This window comes from Lytechinus variegatus, chromosome 1, assembly GCF_018143015.1.
Source record: "Lytechinus variegatus isolate NC3 chromosome 1, Lvar_3.0, whole genome shotgun sequence".
In the NCBI taxonomy this organism is placed as follows: domain Eukaryota; kingdom Metazoa; phylum Echinodermata; class Echinoidea; order Temnopleuroida; family Toxopneustidae; genus Lytechinus; species Lytechinus variegatus.
This window is the reverse complement of record NC_054740.1, coordinates 86,711,361-86,734,640: the sequence shown is the minus strand read 5'-3', so window position 1 is coordinate 86,734,640 and position 23,280 is coordinate 86,711,361. Positions and strand designations below refer to the sequence as shown.

Here is a 23,280-nt window from a genome sequence, read left to right as displayed (position 1 = left end):
AAACTGAAGTTATCGCATTTACAAGGAAAATGTAACGGACAGACGGACGGACGGACACCGAGCGTGATACCATAATACGTCCCGTCTAGGACAGGCGTATAAAAAAGCATGGAAATGCACAATACAGAAAAACATAAAACGATAAAATACATAAGAAATTGTTTTTCAAACAAATTTTTGTTTACACAATTGGTAGGAATGCTACAAAGAATATTTACAACACAAAATAACATTTTAAGAACATCTTTTAAAGAATATGATTTATGCGTAAATTACTGAATTCATATTAATAAAAATATAATTATTTCGGAAACAAAATAGCCATATTACAGCCTTGTAGATTACATCGCTCGCACACTACTATTATGCCAATTTTAGCAGCGGCCAAGATCTCAAGTCAAGGGGAGGGGCATACTCACCCCCCCCCCTCCCCCCGGCCAGAGATAAAAAAACGGGCCTGGTTTGCATGGTTAGGGTTTAAAGTTAAACGGTCGCCGGTTCCTTGTATCCTATTTACACGTGGACAATAAAAACAAAAGGAGTTATAAAGTTTTTCCGAGGCTGCGAGAAAGTTTCAAATTCCATTCAATCATACGAACACGGTGCACCCAACCATAACTTCGGCATCGTAAAAATACCCATTATATGCTAACACATTGACAACCCACATTCGGATGTGAAGCCTCATCCGACTGGTCTTGACGGGCTACGAACATTGGCTTGTAGCGTTTGTAAGATCAACATTTTCAGACGCGAGATCTATTGCTTCCTTTTTGTTTTGACAATCATGGCAGAGAAGTTTATTGAAGCTCTGTCGGATCATGTCGAATGTGGGATCTGCAGTTGTCCGTATGAAAGTGCCAAATACCTGGATTGTTTGCATACATTTTGTGAAGGCTGCATCAATCGCCTTCTCGATCAGACGAATCAAGTTTGGAACGGCCCGAGCGTATGCATCAGGTGTCCCATATGCCGCAAGGTTACACGTTTCCAAGCCGGGCGTAAAGCCGACACATTGAAGTCGAATTTCATAGTGAACGGAATAGTTGAAGAACTTTTGCATCATGACCTCCATGCAGAACCAGTCGTTGAGCAGAAGGAAGACGTTTGTGCGGACCATGGCATCGACAGGAAGTTCTACTGTGAGAAATGCAACAAAATAATCTGCAGTGAATGTGCTCTGTGTAAACATCATGGACACACCTTCTTGATCAAGAACGTGGAAGAGGCATCTAAATCCAAGGCGCATGAAATCAATAAGCTGATATCCAATGCAACGTCTTGGCTGCAATCCCATAGGAATTTCAGTAAGGAATACGGGGAGAAGAGAGCAGAAGGAAATAAGAGGTTGGACGAAATAAAGGAGGCTATTACAACGTCTTATTCGAATAACCTTGACACCATAACCAATAAACTAGAAGCTAAGAAGGAGACCCTAATGGCAGAGGTGGCTACCAGAAGAGAGGAATTCGTCAATGTTTTAGATAGTGTATTGGTACCACTAGCGGAAGCCATGTCACAGGTTCTTGATGACGTCAAATTTGGCGAAGCTTTGGTAGACAGCAACGACCACCGGGAAATACTGCTCAATTACCAGGACTGGATGAAGAGCCTATGTACCCGGTTGGACTACGGACTTCCTTCTAGTACTGCGGCGAAGAAACAGATTTCATTGATTGAGTCGATGTGCTTCCGAAGGTGCGCTAATTCAATCATTGATGTGCCTAAGTTGGGTACCGTTAGGTATCAGAAGAAGGATCAACACGACAAACATGCACAAGGAGAATCCATTCTAAATCCAGGTAACGTCACTGAAACCGCAATGAAACAATAACCTCCTCAAGTTTTGGGAATATCTTAATCTTCCATCAAATGGTATCGTGAGGTTTTTTTTCAAATGATTAATAAATAATAATCTTTATGCTAATGTATTGATGACATATGCAGTCCTGATATGAATCAGTGTAAAAAAAACCCCGAAATGTTGCAAAATTCGTTATTTTCAGTTGTGAATTCGAGGCTGGACTGAGATTGAATGATCCTGGATAAATGGTATTCCATGTTTAATTAAGAAATATGGTGTTGACATATTTGAGTTGTTACATTGTTTTTTTCTTTTCTTTTTACATTTAAGAGATAATAAAGCATTCGTTATATTCATACAAACTAATTCACTTCACATGAATCAATCACATTGGATACTTAAATAGATTGACTTTTGTTAGAGTACAATGTATTCGCAATAATTCTGACATTTCTCTCTACATAGGGTAACTGCACATTCCTGGGTTACATCGATAACAAACAGCACCTCATTGTAAACAGGGCTAACGAAATTTTCCTATGATTCACTTTCCATATTATGAAAAAAAGATATATCATTCCTCAATCATGAAAGTTTACGAAAATTTTGAATGTTGAACCATGAATCCAACATCTCAAATTTGTTTCACACTCTGAAATTTGTTAAAATGACATTATTCTAAACTTTTTCCACTAATTAAAGGTAAATTGATACAATCTGGGCAAATATCTCAGCGTAATAGTGCTTGGCTATTGATGTCTTGTCATGAGTACAAATTTCTGTTTGTTTATTAATATAAAAGATGGAAAATTGCTCCATATGGATATTCGTAAAATTCCACTTCGGATTTCTTCATTGAAACTGGCGGCTTCGAAGGCAGACATAAAAAATGTCTTAACTGCCGTTCTTTCTTTCGTGCTTCTTTAGAAATTAACAGCTGTTTGAATAAAGTTGTTGCCTGTTAGAACTCCAGTCATAGAAACTTCTTGGTGTAATATCCCTTAAAGTTTTTTCAGCACTTTCCAAATGCCCTTTATAGAACTCTCAACAAAATTAAATACTTCTTCGGTCCACTCTAAAGAGGTGAAGTCTAATCAAAGTTTGATAGAACGGAGACTGGTGTGATGAATGATTGCTTGTTTGTTTTTTCATTTGTTTATTTATTTATCTAGTTTTTTTGTTTCATATATGCCTGCATGTATTTTGTTTATGTTCTTGTATACTGCAGGCTTGGCCTTTGTGGTTTTGTCAACCACGGCGTTCTGGATATTTATACAGCATACATCATTCTACATGATATAGAATTAATAAATTATAATCTAAATGTGGGGAAATGAGTTTAAAGGCTTTTCATCTTTTTAGATAAAGTTCTTAGATAAAAATAAAAATGAATTAGCATTTAGAGGGAGTGCGTTAAAAATTGCTTCTATGTAGCACTGTCTTTCACATTCTCCCGTTGCAATAGATCACTAATAGAAGTTCACATATCATAGATTCGCAATAGATTGAGCTTTCTGATATTTCAAGCATGTAACCTAGGTAAAGATTGTTTTGATAAGTACCTTCTTTCTCGATCCTCACAGTGAAAAAACTTAACCGGCCGACGGAAAGACTTCTCCTGACCGCACGTGGGCAATTATCAGGTGAACCGGAAATGATGACACCTTACCCGAACGAAAGGATCCTGGTGCTTTATAAAGACAGACGGGTCGAGATTCTCAGTCCTGATGGCAAAATCGACAACGTTAGACCAATTGCGGCCAGGTATGTAGCTGCTCTGTCGGATGGCCGTATCGTCACGCTGTCGGAGAGGAACGCGGTCAATATTTACAACCAACAAGGTCAAAGACAAGAAGTCAAGTTCCAGATAAGCGATTGCGATGAATTTGCAGAATACATAGCAACGGACGAGGACAATCATGTATATGTGCTCTATCCTCGTGCCGCAAAGTTCTTAAAATTTTCCACCAAGGGTGGTGAGCCTACGGCCGTCATTCCCCTTGCTTCCGACGACTTGGGCGATGTCTCTAGCATGGGTTTGTCCAAGGAAGGAAATGTGATATTGGTGTTGGGGGAAGGGGAGGTCCGAGTGTTCAGTCCTACAGGCCGTCTCATTCGACGGATACCTATCAAGGAAGCGGATAGAGTGTCTTGTGACCAAGAAGGCAAGCTGTGGATAATAGCTAACCAGAATATCCAAGGTTCCAACAGGGCTTTCCTCGAGGTGTATAGCGAGTATGGATTGCGCAGGGCAGATTGCTACATACCCAAGGATCCAGTTACAGCTACTTCGGAGTTTGAGCCCTGGGGAGTAGCTGTATCTCTTACATGCTACGCTGCCTGTGTTCCTCCAACAGAAATAGCTTGGTTCGTTCACGAAGTCATGGAAGTCGACAGATAGAGCTTCAGTATTTCGTTTGATGAATATCAGTTATCAAGATGGGAAGATTATTCATCTAGCAAGTTTCAGGACATTCAGACAAAAGTTATGAAAGTTATTCATTTAGTTGTCCTAATGGTAACATGATTCTTTGAGTCTATGCATTCATTTGCACCTGTAAACCGTTTATCCTTGGAGTTAACAATCAAGTTAGTCCTTTTCGAAAGCTTATTATTTAAGTTTTGGGAATGACATAATTATGTACCATACATTCTACCTCGTACCCCCTCCAATGAAAAATAAAAGGATTGTGTAATGATGCTAATCTGAGTTAAAGCTAAATGCTAGCTTGGTAATGTGACCAACATATTTTGAAATTTTCAAGAACGTGAGATCCTATTTGTTATGAATATACCATCGGGGAAAAGACCATAATTCAAACAAGAGTCAATAGATGATATGATCTTCATCTAAATATGGACCCATGATCTAAATAGGCTCGTTTAAACATGCAACTATTGTAACTTTGCTATTATGGTAATACTAATTGTAATTGACTCCCGTATTAACCACGTTACCATGTTATTTGCCATTGTGACAAAGTTGCAAGTAGTTATATGAAACGGGTCTCTTTTCCACAAATGACTTTGGTCATTTTGTAGCTTTAATCTTACATTTCAAATCAATTAAAGCAATCACCATAAAAAGGGGAATTTAAAGAAAGTTGGATATTTTTCTGATGGGGTACCAATCATTAATGATGAGAGAAGTCTCAATAAAACTAATCATGCCAAACCTATGGAAATAATACTTTCTACCTGTTCAATCTTCAAATTACATGTGCTACTATTAGTCATGTTTATTCACAAATGTTTCTTTTCTTTTACAGTTGACTAAAAATATGAAATGTAAAGATAAATGTTGTAGGGGTTGCTTTTTTCATTTTTATTGTGAATCCTACGAATGCTTTCTGAAAAATGCCGATAGATTCCATTGGAACATCTACATAACCCTACAAAAGATTAATTCTCTTATGAGATTTTTCTGATTATATACATTAATTGAATTTACACAATGAAGGAAAGATTATCCAAGATAGTTGAATGAGCATTAATGCTATTAGAAATTAATTTCATACTTTTCATTAATGTGTGGTGGAAAAACTACTCGCCATCGGGTAAAAATGATAGTAGTATTTGTCGTCGTCTTTGCAGTCATAGTGGTAGTTACAGCAGCATCAGGTAGTAATATAAGTACCTAGTGCCGAATTATTATTATTATTGTTATTTTCATTATCAATATCATTATTATTATCATTATTGTCATTATTATTATCATTTATAATTATCACTAATATTATCATCATTAGCAGTAGTAGTTGTAGTAGTAGTAATAGTAGTAGTAGTAGTAGTAGTAGCAGTAGTGGTGGTAGTAGTAGTGGTGGTGGTGGTGAAGGGTGTGGTGGTGGATCTGATGATGATGGTACTATGATGTGGTGGTGGTAGGAGTAGAAGTAGGTAATAAAGATGGTGATGGTTACAAATATCAACATTTCGTGGATACGCGTCACCTCCCCTGTCACCTGCAGGGCATATGTGAAAACTACGAGGATATCAATGTATATAGAATACCAACTATTCATGGTTTATTTCTCAGACAACAATACACATACGGCAACCACTGGCTGAAACGTATGTGCTTACAAAGTGTATATATATATATATATATATATATATAATATTATATATTTGTAAATATCAAACAGGCACAATGCTGAAAATTTAGATTTTGATGAAATTTTCAACTTTATACTTTTAAATCTGTTCACCCAAAATAATTTTTTTTTTTTTTTTTTTTTTGGGGGGGTCATTTTTCTTTTGATAATACAATAACGATTTGCGTTTGATTTGAGGTGAATTTGTAATCGATTCATTGCTGTTGAGTAAAAAAAAAAATTTCAAATATTTTACACATCCTGCATTTTTATTTTATTGTTCACGATATACGGTTTATCTTAATGGATGTATGTGTAATATGTGGTACATCAATGGGAAACCTTAAAAAGAGTAACGTGATACAAGCTTACCCATTAATTTATTCATAAATGCCCAACTCACTCCGAGAACAACTTGAGTTGTCTATAAATTTTGGAAATTTAACAAAATTAGCACTGAAAATTTCAGTCTGATAAAAAAGTGATAGAATTAATAAATGGTTGATTTAGGAAAACTGTTTTATGTATGCCGTCCTGAATTTGCAGTAGATTGGCTGATGAGATCCGCACTTTACTATGTCTTATGACTTATTAATACATATGCATGTATATAATTATGTAATTAAGTTATTTCTCCTTCGTAACAAAACAAAGGTTCAGCAATGATGATGTTACACAACACAGTATAGTCAAATTGTATTTTAGTTATTTAAAAGACACAAATAGAATTCATTAATATGCATCATGAAAGACATCCAGAGAAATGTTTCACCCAAAATGTTGCAATACTTTGAAATGAACCTTGTCCAATCTTAATGAAAAAGCCTGTCTGATATTTGCCTGATTTTTCCTTTGTCTGGTCAAGACTTCAAATCATCATTTTCAACCTGGAGTACTGCTTTATTTTTTGTTAATACAAGCGCATCCGACAGTGAAAGTTGAAAGGGGAAGTACACCCTGACGAAAAGTTTGTAGTAAAAATAGCAGAAAAATGATAAAAAATATTTAAGGTTTGAGGAAAATCCATCAGATTAAAATAGTTATTAGAATTTATTGTTTGGATTTGTGACGTCATATATGAGCAGCTGCCCCATACTTATGTAATATATGAAATACACAAATTTCCTTTTTTAGTGGTTCTTGATGACCTTTTTTTATTTTTAGGAGAGGGTGTGAGATGATGTTTCTGTTGATATAATGAAAGGTTTCGATTTTCTGAGAAAATGATCTTTTATTGTTTTTTTACCATATACTGTAATGACTGTGGCGTTAAAACTGACACCAGTGTGTGATAATAGAGGACCACACCCTGTGTTGTTAAAAGTACACCCTAGAGATTGAACGTAACACCAAAGAGTGTAAATGTAACAACCAAAGGTGTTGTAATAACACTTATAGGTGTTAAACTAACACTGCCAATTTAACACAGGTGTGTTCCTCTATGTACGCCAGTTAACGTCACAGTTTTTGCTATGCACGAAATTTACAATAGCTGCTCGCATATGACGTCACAAATCAAATATTAAAAATTCTAATAATTTGTAATTTTTCTCAAGCCTTCGCTTATATTTTTTTTCTGCTGATTTTACAATAAACTTTTTGTCAGGGTGAACTCCCCCTTTATAATAACTTTATGGTGGACACATGATGGAGCTCATGACATTACTTTCTTTGACTTCACCCTGAATATTTTAGAAAGGAATCCAACCCAAATTAAAAAAAAATCTATAAAAGACAAGAAGATCAGTGAAAGTTTGCCATAGTTTGAACGAAATATCGGAAAACGACAACAAAGTTGTGAATTTTAAAAAGTTGTAAAAAATGACAAATCAGTCACTAAACCCATGGAGACTTCAAGCTGGCCCAATTGGTAATATCATAGTGATGTCATACAAGGACAACTCTTCAATTTACTTCTGTACATAGAAGACTAAGTAATTTTTTTACGAGTTTTACTTCCAATTTTTTTTCACGAAACAATATGCTACCTTGGTCTGTTGGCTATGTTTTTTTTTTAAATATAACTAATAGGTATTTAAAGCGATGGTCCGGGCTGAAAATATTTATATCTTAATTCATAGAGTAGAATTCACTGAGCAATTGCCGAAATTTCATAAAAATCGGATAACAAATAATAAAGTTATTGAAGTTTAAAATTTAGCAATATTTTGTGAAACAGTCGTGACGGTCATGAATATAGGTGGGCTGATGATGTCACATCTCCACTAACCATTTTCTTATGTTATTACATATAATCATAATTTTTTTCATTATTTCATACGTGTGTGAATAATATGTCTGCCTTATATTGAAACTAGTTGCAGCAATAAATATCTAAAGCACTAAATCAGTTGTCAAATCCAATTTTTCTAGTTCTTTGATGAAAAAAAATTTGAATAAACCTAATGTTATATAATAAAATCCTAAAGAACAAGTGGAGATGTGACATCAGCCCACCTATTGAATATTCATGACGTCTGTTTTCACCAAATATTGCTAACTTTAAACTTCAATAACTTTATTATTTGTTATCCGATTTTGATGAAATTTTTCGTCATTTTGCCTAGTGAATTGTACTCTATTTATTAAGCTACACATATTTTCAGTCCGGACCATTACTTTAAAAATATTCTCGTTTATAGCGTGGACTTTACCTCTTGGTTAAAGACCTATGCCTCGGTCACATTTGCTCTACGGCGGCCATACGGCGGGTCGAAAACAGTTGTTTTTACATTTTTGTACCAGCTACATATTGGTTTGAATTAAAATTGATAAAACGGCTGTTTTCGATTCGCCGTAGAGCAAATCTGACCGAGGTATTAATAAACTCACACAAGGCGTGTGTTTCCTTCTTCCTCATATTTATGTCAGACAGTTATGTTCAGTTTGTTATTTATATTATTTTTTTCGCCTTCACGGAGTTAAAGTGAAATACAAGAGGCCTTGCCGTTTGCCAGTTTATCGATAAAATATAAATACATACAAAAGACATGACAGAAAAACAACAACAATTCGAGCTTGAAAATGTATTTGACAGCAGATAATAAAAATAAGAGACTTATTCAAAATTGCATATATAAACAGGCTTCGTCATCTTTGCATATCTGTGCACATAAACATGTTAACTCATATCTTACATTCAGATTCTCTATTCAAAATTATATGGCACAATTCGCCGTACTCTGTACAAACCGTTGTAGTTAGATTTTAAATGAAGAATATTTATAAGTCCAGTATGTCCATCACTGCCATTGCAAATTCTATCATTATTTACATTACATCATGTTACAAAAGTAATATATTATATACTTATAAAGCCACAGTTGCATATCTATGTATAAACTCGCTTGGATTATATTCACGAATCGCACGGAAACTTCAAATATGTTTTTAACCGTTTATTTTCAAACGAGTAGCTCTATCTATCACATAGCGTATGATCATCAACCAAATGAAAAACCGTATCAACTGTAGTATTGTTTGATAAGACTGAACGGAGAAATTATCTTAAAAGAAATACATCAGTTAACCATACACACTGCAAAAACTCTGGTATTGATTTAACATCAGCCTGAAATCTATATATGTCCACACCAGAGACGAATTAAACAACACCAGTTTCGTTTTGGCCTGACACCAAATAGGTGTTTATACAACACCAATCAGTATCAAAACAGCATCGGTTTGATTCCAAACTAGTGTTGTTTCAATACTTTTCTGCATTGTGGACACATATAGATTCCGGGCTAGTGTTAAATCAACACCGGAACTTTTGCAGTGCACTATTATGTCAACAGAATATTACAGCAGTAATAGAGTGAAATACATGCCCTTACAATCCTGTGTGTTCCAGGCAGGAAATATTATTAGTGACGTCATGCCATGAATGAAAACGACATCTTTAAGACTAAAAGAATATCCGGATGAAATGGTATACATCACAGAATCATTGATGCTATCGAGACGCATCTTTTAAGACCTCGTTTGAATTAACTAAATGTCTTCAGTAATAATGATAAAAATGATGATAGAATAATAATTATACTAATAATAATCATTATCATGATATTGATTACGATAATACTACTAATACCATTATTATTTTTATCATTGAATGACATTAATCAATACAATAATAATTATGATTAATGCTGAAATTAACAACGTCAAATTGCTTTTATTATCGAAACATAAAAAAGTTTTTTTTGAATACATTTCCGATACACAAGTAGACTGGCAAAGTATCAAAATATTTAAATATTTCCTGAAAGCATAATATATCTAAAAAGAGCAGGATCATAACTTGATGAGCAGAATATGATTCAGTTGGACACCTTCGAATACTTGTTACGTCCCTGAATAATACCTATCACGTCATCAGTCACCCATGAGCAGGATTTTATGACTACATCGTTTGAAACTACTTCACGGAATAATATCACCTGGATATTTCTCTTATACAAAATAAAGTTTGTTCATACACTTAAATAAACAAGCACCGATCAATATTTTAATCAATACTTCATCATAGACAATCAAATCTTCATAATCGTAGGTGTAAACAAGAAAAATATATCAAGGAAGAAAACTTAGTTTGCGACAGTAGCATTGAAAATAATACATATATTGCACTTGGTTTTACTGAAATTTCATTGCACAAATAAGAATTCACATTAGGAAATAATAATAAACATGAGAAATAGAAAAACTTTGACGAAAATCAAGGGTATCAAGACACAAGACAGCTAAGGTGCTGGTCACAAAACTTAATAATACCAAGTAAAAAGAAATCATAATGCTTTTATTTCAATTCCCTTGAAAAATACCATTTGCATTATAAGGCACTGGTACACTTTCGCATCGTGACTATTTTCTTCTTATGAGATATATTATTACTGTGAATACTAAATAGCAACAATATGATCATCATGGAAGTATATGAAATAGTCTTACAAGTGCTCATGATTGTGTTCACAGTCACAACCTTCAGTGAAATGTTGTTACTATGTCGGGGAAGCTTCATTCGTCGAGGTTTATTATGAAAAATAATACACAAATGACATGAATCCGTAATCTGGATTGTCTATTTTTTCCTTTAGAGAAATATACACCAGTACGTGAATCGGGTTTCACAAACTTAAAGTAGCAGTCAAGCGAGAGGCCTTATTGTTAAATTCACAAATGCATCCCTTTGTTCGCCATCATTTGTGGATGGTTTTTCTCTCGATGGAAGACCAGCAGCCAAAGCATTCTCTGCTCAGAGTCTAGCCAACTTGGCTCTATTTTGCCAATGTTATGGCTCATTTTTGTGCCTCCACCACATTGCAGTATTTCAAATATTGTCACCACCTCCGACCGAGGTGGGTGACTAAACTCACGGGATCCATTGGTGGCTGATTGACCGATCCGTTATTCCAGGTCTAATGTCCAGCACTCGGGTCTACTCCCTTGGTGCTCCAGATCTCGAAGAAGCAGGCGGTAGAGTGAAACCGGAAGAGGATCTTAAGAGGGGCGGCGATGTGGACGATGACGTACCAGGCCGTGGCGCCGTAGTAGTTGTTCTCGAGGGCGAAGAGGTCGTAGCCGCCTTTGAGCTCGTACGTGTTGACCAGCCACCAGGTGATGTTGCATACCAAGAGGAACATGATAATCTGCTTGGTTCGGGTCTGCTTGAAGTCTTCGGGCGGCTTGCGGTGCATTGCGTCCAGAATGAGAATCACCTGGACATAAAGAGAAAACGAGAGTAAGTGATTACATCAAAGTTACATTGCTTTCTGACAGAGACAAGTGAATCATCCATTACACAAAGAGTGTAACTTCATTCGAGCTCTTGTATATTTTAAATAATTACAATGTTTTTGTTTATAATAAAGACGTGTGTGAATGATGTCTCTTTGTGACAGATTCTATAGAGATAAATGCATTCTATTTCAAAGTGAAACTCAAATTGAAATAACTTGTTTCAATGATAGATAAAGTAAGTCCCTTATTACGATAAGACAAATAAATGTGAGCAACTCTCCACTTCTCTTAAAACAAGAGAATGAGAAAGGTTTTAATCAAGAGTAAAATATTCATCCTGTCTATCCAGAGTAAACTTTATAAAGGACATACACTTTAAAAAGTAGTAAATGTTACCGAGACCGAGTGAGAGAACAACTTGACAACGCACTTTAAACCGACAGCGAGAACGGCGTAAAAACACCTAAAGCGAGAATATGCGCAGCCTAATAATATTGAGCTCTTAACTCGCCTTTAAAGAAAATATATTGAGAATAAAATACAAGAATCACTTAAATATCTCACCTGCATGACGGTCTGTATCAAATGAGTTGTTTCATCCACCCAGATGAGTCCTGCATGTTTGGATACACCCATAGAAGCCGCAGAAGCTACAAACGTATAGATACCTTGAAGAAACACACCGGTTACACATATCCATAGAAGGGCGGCATCCACACGATGGGCAGGGCCAGCACTATGATCCGTCTGGAAAGATTCAAGATCACTGGGATAGTTATTCAATTATTAGAATGATTATTATTGCTCTCATTGCCATGATCATTATTACAAATTATGAGTATCATTATTATGCTATCATTCTTATTTAAATTATTTGAATCATTATCTTCTTTATCAATTTTCTGATTTTTGTTGAATTATCTTTGTCATTATCTTTATCATTTTTATTTCTGTTATAATCAATATTATTTTTATCATCATTAACAATATTATCACTACCGTTATAAAACTCTATCAAAAGAATAAAACATAAGACAAAAAGTATTTGATTATACCAATTTGTGGCCCCTGAAAAAAAAAACACGAAAAAGAAAATCCGCCAAGACAGGTTATTTCAGACTTAAAACACACAGACTTGCGCTTTTAAAATAAGAGAGGTTTCAAAAAGCCTTAAGCATCAAATACCTTTAAGATATCCTTGAACTTAAAAGAAATTAACAACGATTAAAGCAAACCGTCATACCTGCCAGCCGCCTTTGTGTATTCCGATAAAAGCAAGTACACATCCAAGTATCGAGACGAAATTGAGGAAAATTCGGTAACCATGGATACTGACGAAGCTCTCTTCCGATTTCTCAGGGTCACCGAGGTAAATGATGTTAAGGATGAGAATGATAACACCACACATCGTACACAGAACTCCAAGCAACAGACCACATTCAAAGCTGTGATAACCAAAAAAATAATAACCAATGAGAACAAATGTAATTTTACACAATGACAAATTGGATACCATAACAGAGACCATAATCACAAGAGCAATTCCATAAGATATGTATGTCCGATCCACTGTATGTGGGAACTTCATGAAATTTTCTGTCTCTGATTTCTGGTTCTTTTTGATAGTCTGTAATGTTCTCAAAGGACCATGACTTGGTCAGTTAATGAAGTGAAGTAAGACTTGATACAAATGGGGGTCGGACGCACAAAAAGGTTGATTACTTTATGGAATTGCCAACAATTAAAAGAAACGCTGATAATCTGGAATATATTAGGTATTACAAGGTCTGGGATCATTGCACCAAGATATGTGTTCACTTGGAATTAGAACTATAATACAAAGAACCCAAATAATGAGCTTTTCTGATTACCAGTCTTTCGATATTATAAAGGACCGAAAATTTCAGTGTTTTCATTGTATTGCATCAAAGTCTACAACATTTGTTATTTGATTGATCAGATTGATTGCATCTTGGTTAACAATTAAAACAATTATTAAAGTTAATAAACTATTCATCAACGGCCCCGTTCCTCAAGGGTTGGCGATGAAAGCAAATACAAAAAATATATATTTTACTGGTTTCAGGTCGGTATATTATTTGAACAAGAGTAATAATTAAAACTGATCTTGATGGGCTATCGCCATTTACCGATTAATTGCTGATTGTTTAAGTTTTGTCTTGCCTAATCTGAGATTAAAAAGAGGTATTACCAAAATTCACAGAGAAGTTTCCTTGTATAGAGTATCATTCTGATTAATTCTACCAAGGAATTAATCTTCAAATTGATCTTGCTAATGACTTCTTCTGAAGTTAATATCAAAAATTGTAGGGAAAAATTTACTTATATTTTCCAATCTTTAAAAAGACACCAGAATAAAAAAATCCGAAAGGCTTACTTTCCTACCATCAAATGGGATGATTTCGTGAAATATTCGTCATAAAAAAGTTTCATGATCCAATATTACTATTATTCGATATTTTATAAATGGTGATAACGTTTTTTCTTTAATCGAAATTCTGCACCCATTATAATTTTAGTTCTTCTCCTCGTTAATGGATTGTATGATACGTTTCGTCTTTCTCTTGGGACCTACGTTGCAAATTTTATAAGAAAAAGGCAGTGGGAAACGAAGCCAAGGGTAGTGTAATCATTGCAACAATGTCAACTGTATTATGTTGAACCCATTTGTTCGTTTAACGACTTGAATTGCATTAACCGACTCTTAGTGACAGCGCTACAAACCCAGAGGGAAACGAAAATGGATGCGATTGTTTTAATTTGCACCGAGTAAAATGGTTGAAAGCATTTTGGGAAAATGTCCAATGGGATTTCAAACAGACGTTAGACACAATTGAACTGCTGTTAATGGGGGTGTGGTGCAGAGAACTTAGAATAAACAGGATACATCGACCGAGTGCATTTTTACTTGATGTTTTCTGATGCTTGTTGTAATTAATAAATATCTTGTTTCTGCCAGCTATCATTGCATTTATTGCAATTATCAATCGAATAAATGAATCATAATCGGTTCATTCGAGTCCCTGGATAAAACAAATAACAATGAATAACAACACTATTGCCAGGGGCTCATTAAAAGTGATACAAATAAGTGGAAGGGGTGGTAACAGCTTACTTTTAAAATTCTATATAGATTCATTTATATCTATCGAAGCCGAGTCATGCAAACGTAATACGTGATGAGAGTGAAAAGGATAAAACTTGCTTGGTTACTTTGTTGTAAATTTGTTTGAAAACAATTTGGAAAAATCAATCTCATTAACCCTTTCTCTTCAAGAGAGGCAAGAAGGTGGAGATTTTGTTGTTGTTATGAATTTTATCCAATGGCACCTCGATCTCGTAAGATCCGTCACACGTATCCAACTGTGGCTTTCAATGGCTGTTCTCTAACCGCTTTGAACCGCGGTGGGACCGTGGGACGGTATCTCGTATCACCCCATATGGCGCCATTTTGTTTTGTTTTGAATAATTATACGCCATTATGCGCCTACAAAGTTAGCTGTCGCCCTCTTCCACCCTTCATTTCGCATTACCCGCGTTGCCGCCGCGTTCGCTCTTTGATGAGATCGTGTTGACCTGGTATGTTCATAACCATAACCGTATTATTTTTTTTTGATGTCATAAGCTATTTTGTTTAAAGTTTAAATGCTGGAAATTGGGAATGTCTTTGAATCATTCCGCCTCACCTTGCCCCTCTTTTCTCTTCATCCACTCTGTCTCTCTGCTCAAGACACCTCCATACAAGTCATGTTCCATTGTGTTCAATTAATCTTTATTACTTTTAATTCACACCGAACCAGTTTAGTTTTCTCAAAATTTATGTATTCCAATATTCATCTTATCAATGAATTATGAGTATGTTGATTTTGTTTTATTTGTTTATATAAATTGTATAATTCAACGGAAAATTGAATATATTCATGACAGATAAGCACGGTTTGAAGACGGGTTAACGCAGTCTTTTGGAGGAGTACAGTAACTTCCAAAACCGCCATTTTTAATTAAAAAATCTGTAACGGGCCATAAACTCTCAGAAGATGAGCGGTTGCCTCTGAATCTCCAAATCAGGGTATCCACCACCCCCCCCCAAAAAAATCAAATTTAAAGTTTACCTAAAACTCATTTCTGTGTTGTTGGTGGGTTTGTGGCTGGTGTGGACTTTCCTGCCGATATTCCTCCACATGACGTACGCCATTGCACCTCCGATGATACTGTACTCGACGGTGAAGGAATACAAGAACACAGAAGCTTTGTAGGTAGCCAGGCCAAGACCCGTGTCGTACTTGCCGTCCAGACATTCTTCGATTGCTGGGATCGTGTCATTTCCACCTCCGAAGGTTGATCCGTTATCTGGTTAATGAAAACAATTATACGATAATCATGTAATAAGGGATTACTTCGAATGTATTTATCATTTCCGTAACGCGTAGGAAAAGTGTTTGCATACAGATTGATACATGATTATTTCATTGATTTTACAGCTGAAATTCAAATGATTGATCTCCTATTGGCATCATCAAATGTGATTCAAGCGGCTATCACATTCTGAGGATGCCAAAAAGTCGGAGAGGGCAAGGACTTGACGAAATAGGACGGGTCGGGAACCTTCGATTCAATGAAAAACAATCCCCTCACAATCGAATTAAAGTGCTCATAGCACAACATTTGAAATTTCGACCGTATTTTTTTTCGGAATGATAATTTTTGACAACCTATATTAACGTGAATTAACCTTTCCAAACCCGTACCTTTGACGACACGCATGAATAACTAAATCGATGTTAAAGATAAAAGGTATTTACGGATTGCATTGGTTGACAAGTGTTGAGGCCAAGATTAAACCTTTCATTGATGCCTCAGTCGAGTGGTTACTTTGTTAGTGAACATTCTGCACATGGTCACTTTGGATAACCCTTTTGTAGGCCATGCTAATGTCAGCAGAACTGAAAGTTGTGTTCCATACAGCCCGACCAACAATATGCGAATAGTTGTCTAGTAGTACTACTGCAATTATCAAAATTCAATGTTGCTCGGACCTCATTGTAGGAATAAAACAACATTCAATTCCAAATAGTAATAGGCTGCGACCTGAAGCCGATTTGGACTTTACTCTGACAACAGGGCTTGCCGCAAAGCAAAATTGTGATATCACTATTCCTGACATTATGCCGGACTTCATATAAAGTAATCTTTATTTTTGGAACTTTCATATTTAATGAAAAATGTGATTTATTTAAATAATGATGTCGTATCGGATCACACAGTGTGAGACAGGCTTTAGAAATTGACTACCAGGTCACCTTATTTTACCCAAAACTTACAAAAATGGAATTTGGATCTATCTCGTTTGCAACTAATTCGTCGGTGCATCAGTGATTTAACAGTATACAGGTGAGTTAAAATAAATTTTAATTGGGGCCTAAGTTTAACCAGTTATAATGATATAAACCCTTTTGATTTGGATTACATGTTTTTTCTCGCGTACGCAGATTAGTAGAAAAAACATGGACTGTCAAGGAATGTCACTTCATATCTAGAAATACATAATATACAGTATATTGGAGCATTTTCTCCGTGATCTCCTACGGTCTTCATGGTTATGATTAAAAAACCTTTGTGATACACACTCTTTGATAGAGATTATTCATTTCAAAAGAATATTTCCCCTTAAAAAAAGCAGCAATAAGGCACGAACCTTTGTACACGAACTATACCGATCTAGAAATTTCATGAATGTGTTTAACAACATCATGGCGGCACTGAACAGAGAATTTGTGTAATGTGACATGTTATTTTGAAGATGCCCATTTGATGTCGTAATTGAGCCTTATAGAAGGGCAATTCATTCAACCGTGTTTGCAGGAATGGTTGGAAATACGGCATCCCAATAGTAATTATCACATTATCACATTTTATCAGTCGTGTGGCATGCAAATTTTGTAATATCTTAAATTACGTTTGTTACTCTGGCCAATAAGTTCTTATGTTAAATGTGCTTTACCTGCCTGATTTTTTCAGGCTCAGTGTGCATATTAAACTGTTTGTATATTTCTAGTTAAATAAATAAAATCAAGGATTATTTCCCGGGATGTATATTCTTCATTTACATGCTTTTTTTAAAGCTGACCAACATAGGCCTACATAATTCATTTATTTAAAACTTTACATGCAAATATTATATCTACAGCGTAACTACTAATGATTGCATGATTTCTAATGGCATATCATTAGTCAGTTTGGAGTTGATTTCGTTGGTGTAACTCCAGCATTGGGGAATTAATTCATCTCGACGCACGACGGATTCAAAAACATAGAGTGCCCTTCATGACAATGAACAACCAAAAAGACTTTGTCGAAAATTGTTAAATCAAAACGACAGTTTCTTCCCGGTATCTGGACAAACGGCATATTCACTTTTTTGTTAGCTCCGAAACTACTGTTTCGGTGTACCAATTTTTGACCAAGACCTCCTAGCTGTTCTTTGTCATTTGGCGAGCATTTTCTAATACATTTACTTTTTCCTGAATCCGTCGGTGTCGCAGTGCAAAAACGCTCTAATAAGTGGATGTCACCCTCTTGTCGGTCTGTTGAAAAATTGCATGTCGGTGTGATGTCTACTGTAATGTCGATGTTTGGAGGTTGGGATAGGTTTGTCGTCGGCTTTCGGTTTTGTCTTGTTTCGGTTTGGTGTCTGCCCAGTTGTCATGACTGAGGTTTAAGTCAAGATCGCATTCGTAATGATATGCTATGTTTGGGTAATGCAGGATCCATAATGTCAGTGTAAACATGATAAAGCGAAAGCTTGGGTCCAATTTGAAAGCATTTGAGCAGTTGAGGTAGCTAAAGCACAATGGTAATCGGTTATGATGTGGCCTAGTAATTAATTGTTACTTTTATGGCAAATATTAATTCAACAGCACCGGGCGTGATATTGCGATAAGGAGAGCAAAGACAACCCTATCATATTAGTCCAGTGAATCACGTGAGTTTGGATATCTCACAATACCCTGATATCAAAATTTGCATGGCTAACTGTAATAGGCCATTTTTGTAAACCGAATATGATTCTGATTTTGCGAAAAACTCGAAAAAATCCCGACTGATTTTGGAAGACCTGCTAGTACTATCAGACTATGCAGTTTGCATCACAATCATCATTTTGGTCATTAAAACGTATTTTCTTCAAGGATCCTTCTCCTTGAATATCATCGCACATGCAATTGTAAGCTTTCTACATTGGTTAATAAGTAAATACATAATACAGGCCATGGTTGTTTGGGTGCATTTGTGAATATGAATAAATGTTAATATTGTAAGTAGGGAGAAGGTTACGCACAGATGACGCCATGCGGGTTCACGTAGGTATTCTCTGCACCTCCATAACCGTAGCCATACACAGGATCCGCATACGCTCCAAACACCGGCACGGGATCTTGAGCCGCGTAGTTCCCTACCAGTTCCTGCAGCAACCGTGCCCCAGTACTGTACCCCGTCGTGCCGCCTCCACCGTAGCTTGGTCCACCACTTGGGCCGTAACCCGTGCCAGCATCATACGCCGCACCGGTTCCCGTTGGGTCGTAGCCGGTCCCACCCGTGTCGTAGCCCTTTCCCGAAGATCCCTTGTCGTACCCTTTCCCGCCCTTGCCACCGTAGGCCGATCCTTTCATGTACTTGAGCAAGAAGTCCTCCCAGGTCTCTTCTATCATTGTTCGTGCCCATACTGCCACGTTGTTGGCGCACAGGTGCATGAGGGCCATTCTGAAAGAAAAGGGAAATAAATGGTTATATCAACGGTTTTGTTCGGAGTCATCTTTCTAATCCTGACTTATTATTTATTCACAAATGATATACACATACGCAGTTGTCTTTTACACCTTGGTTATCTTTCCCCTGTCAAAAGTTTTATTGAATTTTGTTTCGATTCAGAACTTTCCTTCAGGCCTTCATTCTCATGATTCTGATATAATGTTCGTATCTCTAAAGGAAACCAATGTAACAAAACCTGATGAATTAAGGCACAGGCTACTTATCAACTCAATATTTCTTTATACAGTAGAGTATTTGTGTAACATGAACCTGTGTCACAGAAGGCTCGTTTACACAAATACAGTTAAAGACTACAGATTATTCCCCTCCATATGTCACTTACTTTGCCAAAGGCTGCCACCTGACTATACAGTAACGGGAGAACCGCCAGAAATAGTAGATCTGCAACATAGTGAAGGCAACACTGAGAATAGATCCGAAGGCAAAGATGCCTCGGGGGCCACATGGCCCACCATTCTTCTCGATATGTGATGCTGTTCGCATAATGGCCCACAGACAACTGCCTGTACCGAAAAACAGCAATCCGACTGGATAAAAAATGAGAAAAGAAATATCAATTAGATTCGTTACTGTATCTAAATGACAACGAACTTGGTAATATACTTGATCTAAATACACCAACAGACCGGTGCTGAAAACGAAATTTTACCAGAGAATGTGTCTCTGTTTAAAGCCGTTCAAAGGCGATGTGATAAAAAAATAATAATATACAATTTTCTGGCGAAAGAGTGTAAATTTAACATAAAGTCTTGAGGCTTCCATATTATTTGTAAGCATTCGTGTATGAAAAGGTATATGTAATTGCACTAATACCGCACAATTAATGGCAATATTGAATGTGATAATTGATATTACCTAATGGGTAATCTTTATATAAGTGTAGGTGACCAATTCCATCAATTCAATCCTAAGTTATTTTAAAATTCCTGAAAATTGAATTTTAATGATAAAATTAATGTATATTTATCTTTATTATTTTTTTTCAATTATGGTAATTCATCACTTTCTAAATACTATACGAAAAAAATTCAACTTTTAACACCCTTTTTGTGCCGAAATTCATAAATAGACGATTTGACATAAATATTGCTAGAGTCACCGTATGTTGTTGGGGGACGTGAAAAGGGGGCTGTCAAGATTTTGCACTTTAAGACAAATCTAGAATACTTGCTTTAAAAATCCATTGTATTCTACACACCGAACAGTGACAGGGAAAATGGCATTTATAAATGTTGCACCGGAACAATCAATTTGATTCCGTCGCTGACTCACAGACGGTCATAACGAATGTAAAGTCTTCCAGGGAGCATCCGTGCGCTATAGCTTCCCCTATAGGTTCCTCGAATACTAGGAGCAACCGTGCGCGTCCCTTGTAACCCGCGAGATAATGCAACCCCGTCATGTGTTTCCTTTAATCCCACATGCACTGTACCATGTCTAAAATTAGCAACTTCGAGTTCCTGATCCCCCACACAAGAACTTCTTCTCAAAGCCGAGGTGCGTTGATAAGGTCACAGGGACCTATATTTAAAGGCAGGCACGTGATTTTTACAACCGCAGCCATTATTACCGATTGATGTTTAGATACGGAGAATTAGTTGCAATAATACTTCATAACGCGAGATATTAATAATTGTAAGCGAATGGATTACTGAATAGATTAGATGAAACTGTATTTTTTTCTCTCTTCGTCATTTCATTACTGAATGTACATGTTTTTTTTTTTATTTTGTGACGCCAAACTCTAACCAGTTTATCAATTAATCGGCCCTTTTTCATAATTGCCGGATATCGACCAAAGTGACAAATCCATCTTTAGTAGTTTTTAGTTGTTTTTCATTGTTTTGAAATATTTACAAAATGAAATGATACTGAATTAGAGAATTGAAAATAAACCATAAAGAAGGTAATTTAAAAGGAAAATGCTTCTTTATATTTTGGAAATGTTGATGGATTTTTCCTTTTACGTTACTTGTGATTTCAATCATCTTGTTGAGTAAAAAAATAACAAAGTACTCTATGAACTTGGGTCGACAAGCGGACAGTCCTCCTTTAATAAGCATCTTGCAATCACAAATACAGATGCGATACTTAAAATCCATGTCGACCTCTGCTGCCTATTAAATTGCCGGAAACTTTGTCATCAAGACAAACCTACTACCGTTTGACATTTATGATTGTCGTGCGTCTAACCCAGAACTCATCACCCACATTCAGCCCCACCCATTAGTGAACATTCTCTGGCAAACTTGAGCTTATACCCATCCATTCCTTCTTTTCGATGTGAGGAAACTTATCCCTCACTAATTTGTACATGGCTAATTTTCTTTTTAATTGGTATGTTATCGAATCTTGGTTAGTCCATGACCTCAAAACGGTGTTTTCATTTGGGTAACTCTATAAAATTTCCCCTGTTCACCTTTTCGAGAGACATGAACAACTTTTAATTTTATTTTCCAGATTGATCTGACCATAACATATCTCAGTAATTTCTAATCGATATTGAAGGCAACATGACATTATCATCAGTAAATATGGCGTCATTGAAGAGGGGAAAAACCATGATTGAAACAGAACCCACCAGTAGTCGGCATGATGAAAAGGTGATCCCAATACAGGCCTTTTTTTAATGATTTAGAACGTTATGCATGAAGATATCAACCCTCATTATCGTAGCTCAATAAGGTTTCCAGGAATTCTTCCGCGTTCCATGTTACTAGTTTTCATTTGATTGTTGTTAAGCAGAATAATAATTTGAAGCATCGAATTCATGAATGCTGCCAAAGACGTATTATGCGTTCAGTGAACATTTTTCTCAGATTCATGGTTTGGAAAGTTCTTTTTATCTTTCATATAGCTCTCCCTATACGGTTTTGAAGGTATTTGAATCCCAATTGTCCCGCTTAATGAGGGTATCTTTGTTGTCATCATGTTCATGCTTATATGAATACTCTCTGAAATGAAGTCTTATCAGAGTTGCTTACCTCTAGACATGCGTGCCAAGAGATCTTACTAAGGCCCAGGCATAATTTTACCAAGTTCTTATCGGCAAAAGTGGAGTAGACCCTTGGTAGAACATGTATGAATTGCTTCTTCGTGTGTAATGACTATGATTTCCGAAATATTCGGGTATTTTTAAAAGCAATCGGTCTGCGAATCCAAAGTATATTTTGCTAAAAATCAATTACCATTTAAATATCGACTTCCCGCCTGGGTATCGAGCCTCTCTTCGTCGTCGCTTGAGGGCAGCGGTCTCTTTAGTACTATGACGACGATCATCCACGCTATGGAGACAAGGTAAAGGAATATAAAGAAGCCTTCGACGTGCCTGAGTAAGACTGGTCTAGCTTCTGTTGAGTCCCGAAGGAAGACTTGAGCTGTGTCAAGGACGAACACCATGGTAACCACGATCATAGCGTGCATCATGCTCATCAGAGTCCACACGTCTTCCCTGATGGTGAAAAATGAAGTAGCACGGTAACTCAGTAATCGGTCGTAACCAAATGTTCAAGTAAAGAGGCTTTAGTTTATTTTGTCCATAACTTGATTGATTTTCATAAGTTATTTTCCTGTTATTGTGGTGAAAGGGTGGTCATTGTGATATCTACTCAAGATGTGAACTAACCTCTACTGCTCCTACTACTACTACTACAACTAATACTACCAATATACCACGCTACTTCTATTGATTGTTCTGCTTTATGCTGTTAATACTAATACTATATTACCACTGCTAATTCTGATGCTGCTGCTACTAGCACCATCACTACTATTAATGACAATTCATTTCTG

The 23,280-nt window shown here is 36.2% G+C and overlaps 2 protein-coding genes across 2 annotated transcripts in view; one reads left to right on the top strand and one right to left on the bottom strand.

The window, feature by feature from the left end:
- The first annotated feature begins 651 nt into the window (after nucleotides 1-651).
- LOC121426440 (tripartite motif-containing protein 3-like) lies at nucleotides 652-4,948 on the top strand. The gene is made up of 2 exons (XM_041622743.1): nucleotides 652-1,802; nucleotides 3,388-4,948. The coding sequence occupies exons 1-2, from the start codon at nucleotides 788-790 to the stop codon at nucleotides 4,203-4,205; spliced, it is 1,833 nt and encodes a 610-aa protein (XP_041478677.1). The 5' UTR covers nucleotides 652-787; the 3' UTR covers nucleotides 4,206-4,948.
- Nucleotides 4,949-10,998: 6,050 nt separating this feature from the next.
- Nucleotides 10,999-23,280, bottom strand: part of LOC121432134 (proton channel OTOP2-like) — a 13,865-nt gene continuing 1,583 nt past the window's right edge. Inside the window, exons 2-8 of the mRNA XM_041629992.1 lie at nucleotides 22,677-22,939; nucleotides 19,811-20,015; nucleotides 18,998-19,419; nucleotides 15,774-16,011; nucleotides 12,884-13,085; nucleotides 12,205-12,387; nucleotides 10,999-11,618 (exon numbers count right to left, since the gene is read on the bottom strand). Of these exons, the coding sequence (XP_041485926.1) occupies nucleotides 11,319-11,618; nucleotides 12,205-12,387; nucleotides 12,884-13,085; nucleotides 15,774-16,011; nucleotides 18,998-19,419; nucleotides 19,811-20,015; nucleotides 22,677-22,939 (1,813 nt within the window). The 3' untranslated portion in view covers nucleotides 10,999-11,318. The remainder of the gene's footprint in view (nucleotides 11,619-12,204; nucleotides 12,388-12,883; nucleotides 13,086-15,773; nucleotides 16,012-18,997; nucleotides 19,420-19,810; nucleotides 20,016-22,676; nucleotides 22,940-23,280) is intronic.

What these genes read in the sequence shown, in the direction of transcription:
- LOC121426440 (XM_041622743.1), top strand. Translation starts at nt 788, where the DNA reads ATGGCAGAGAAGTTTATTGAAGCTCTGTCGGATCATGTCGAATGTGGG. An exon ending in AGAATCCATTCTAAATCCAG is followed by an intron (nt 1,803 to 3,387) that starts GTAACGTCACTG and finishes CGATCCTCACAG; the next exon opens with TGAAAAAACTTAACCGGCCG.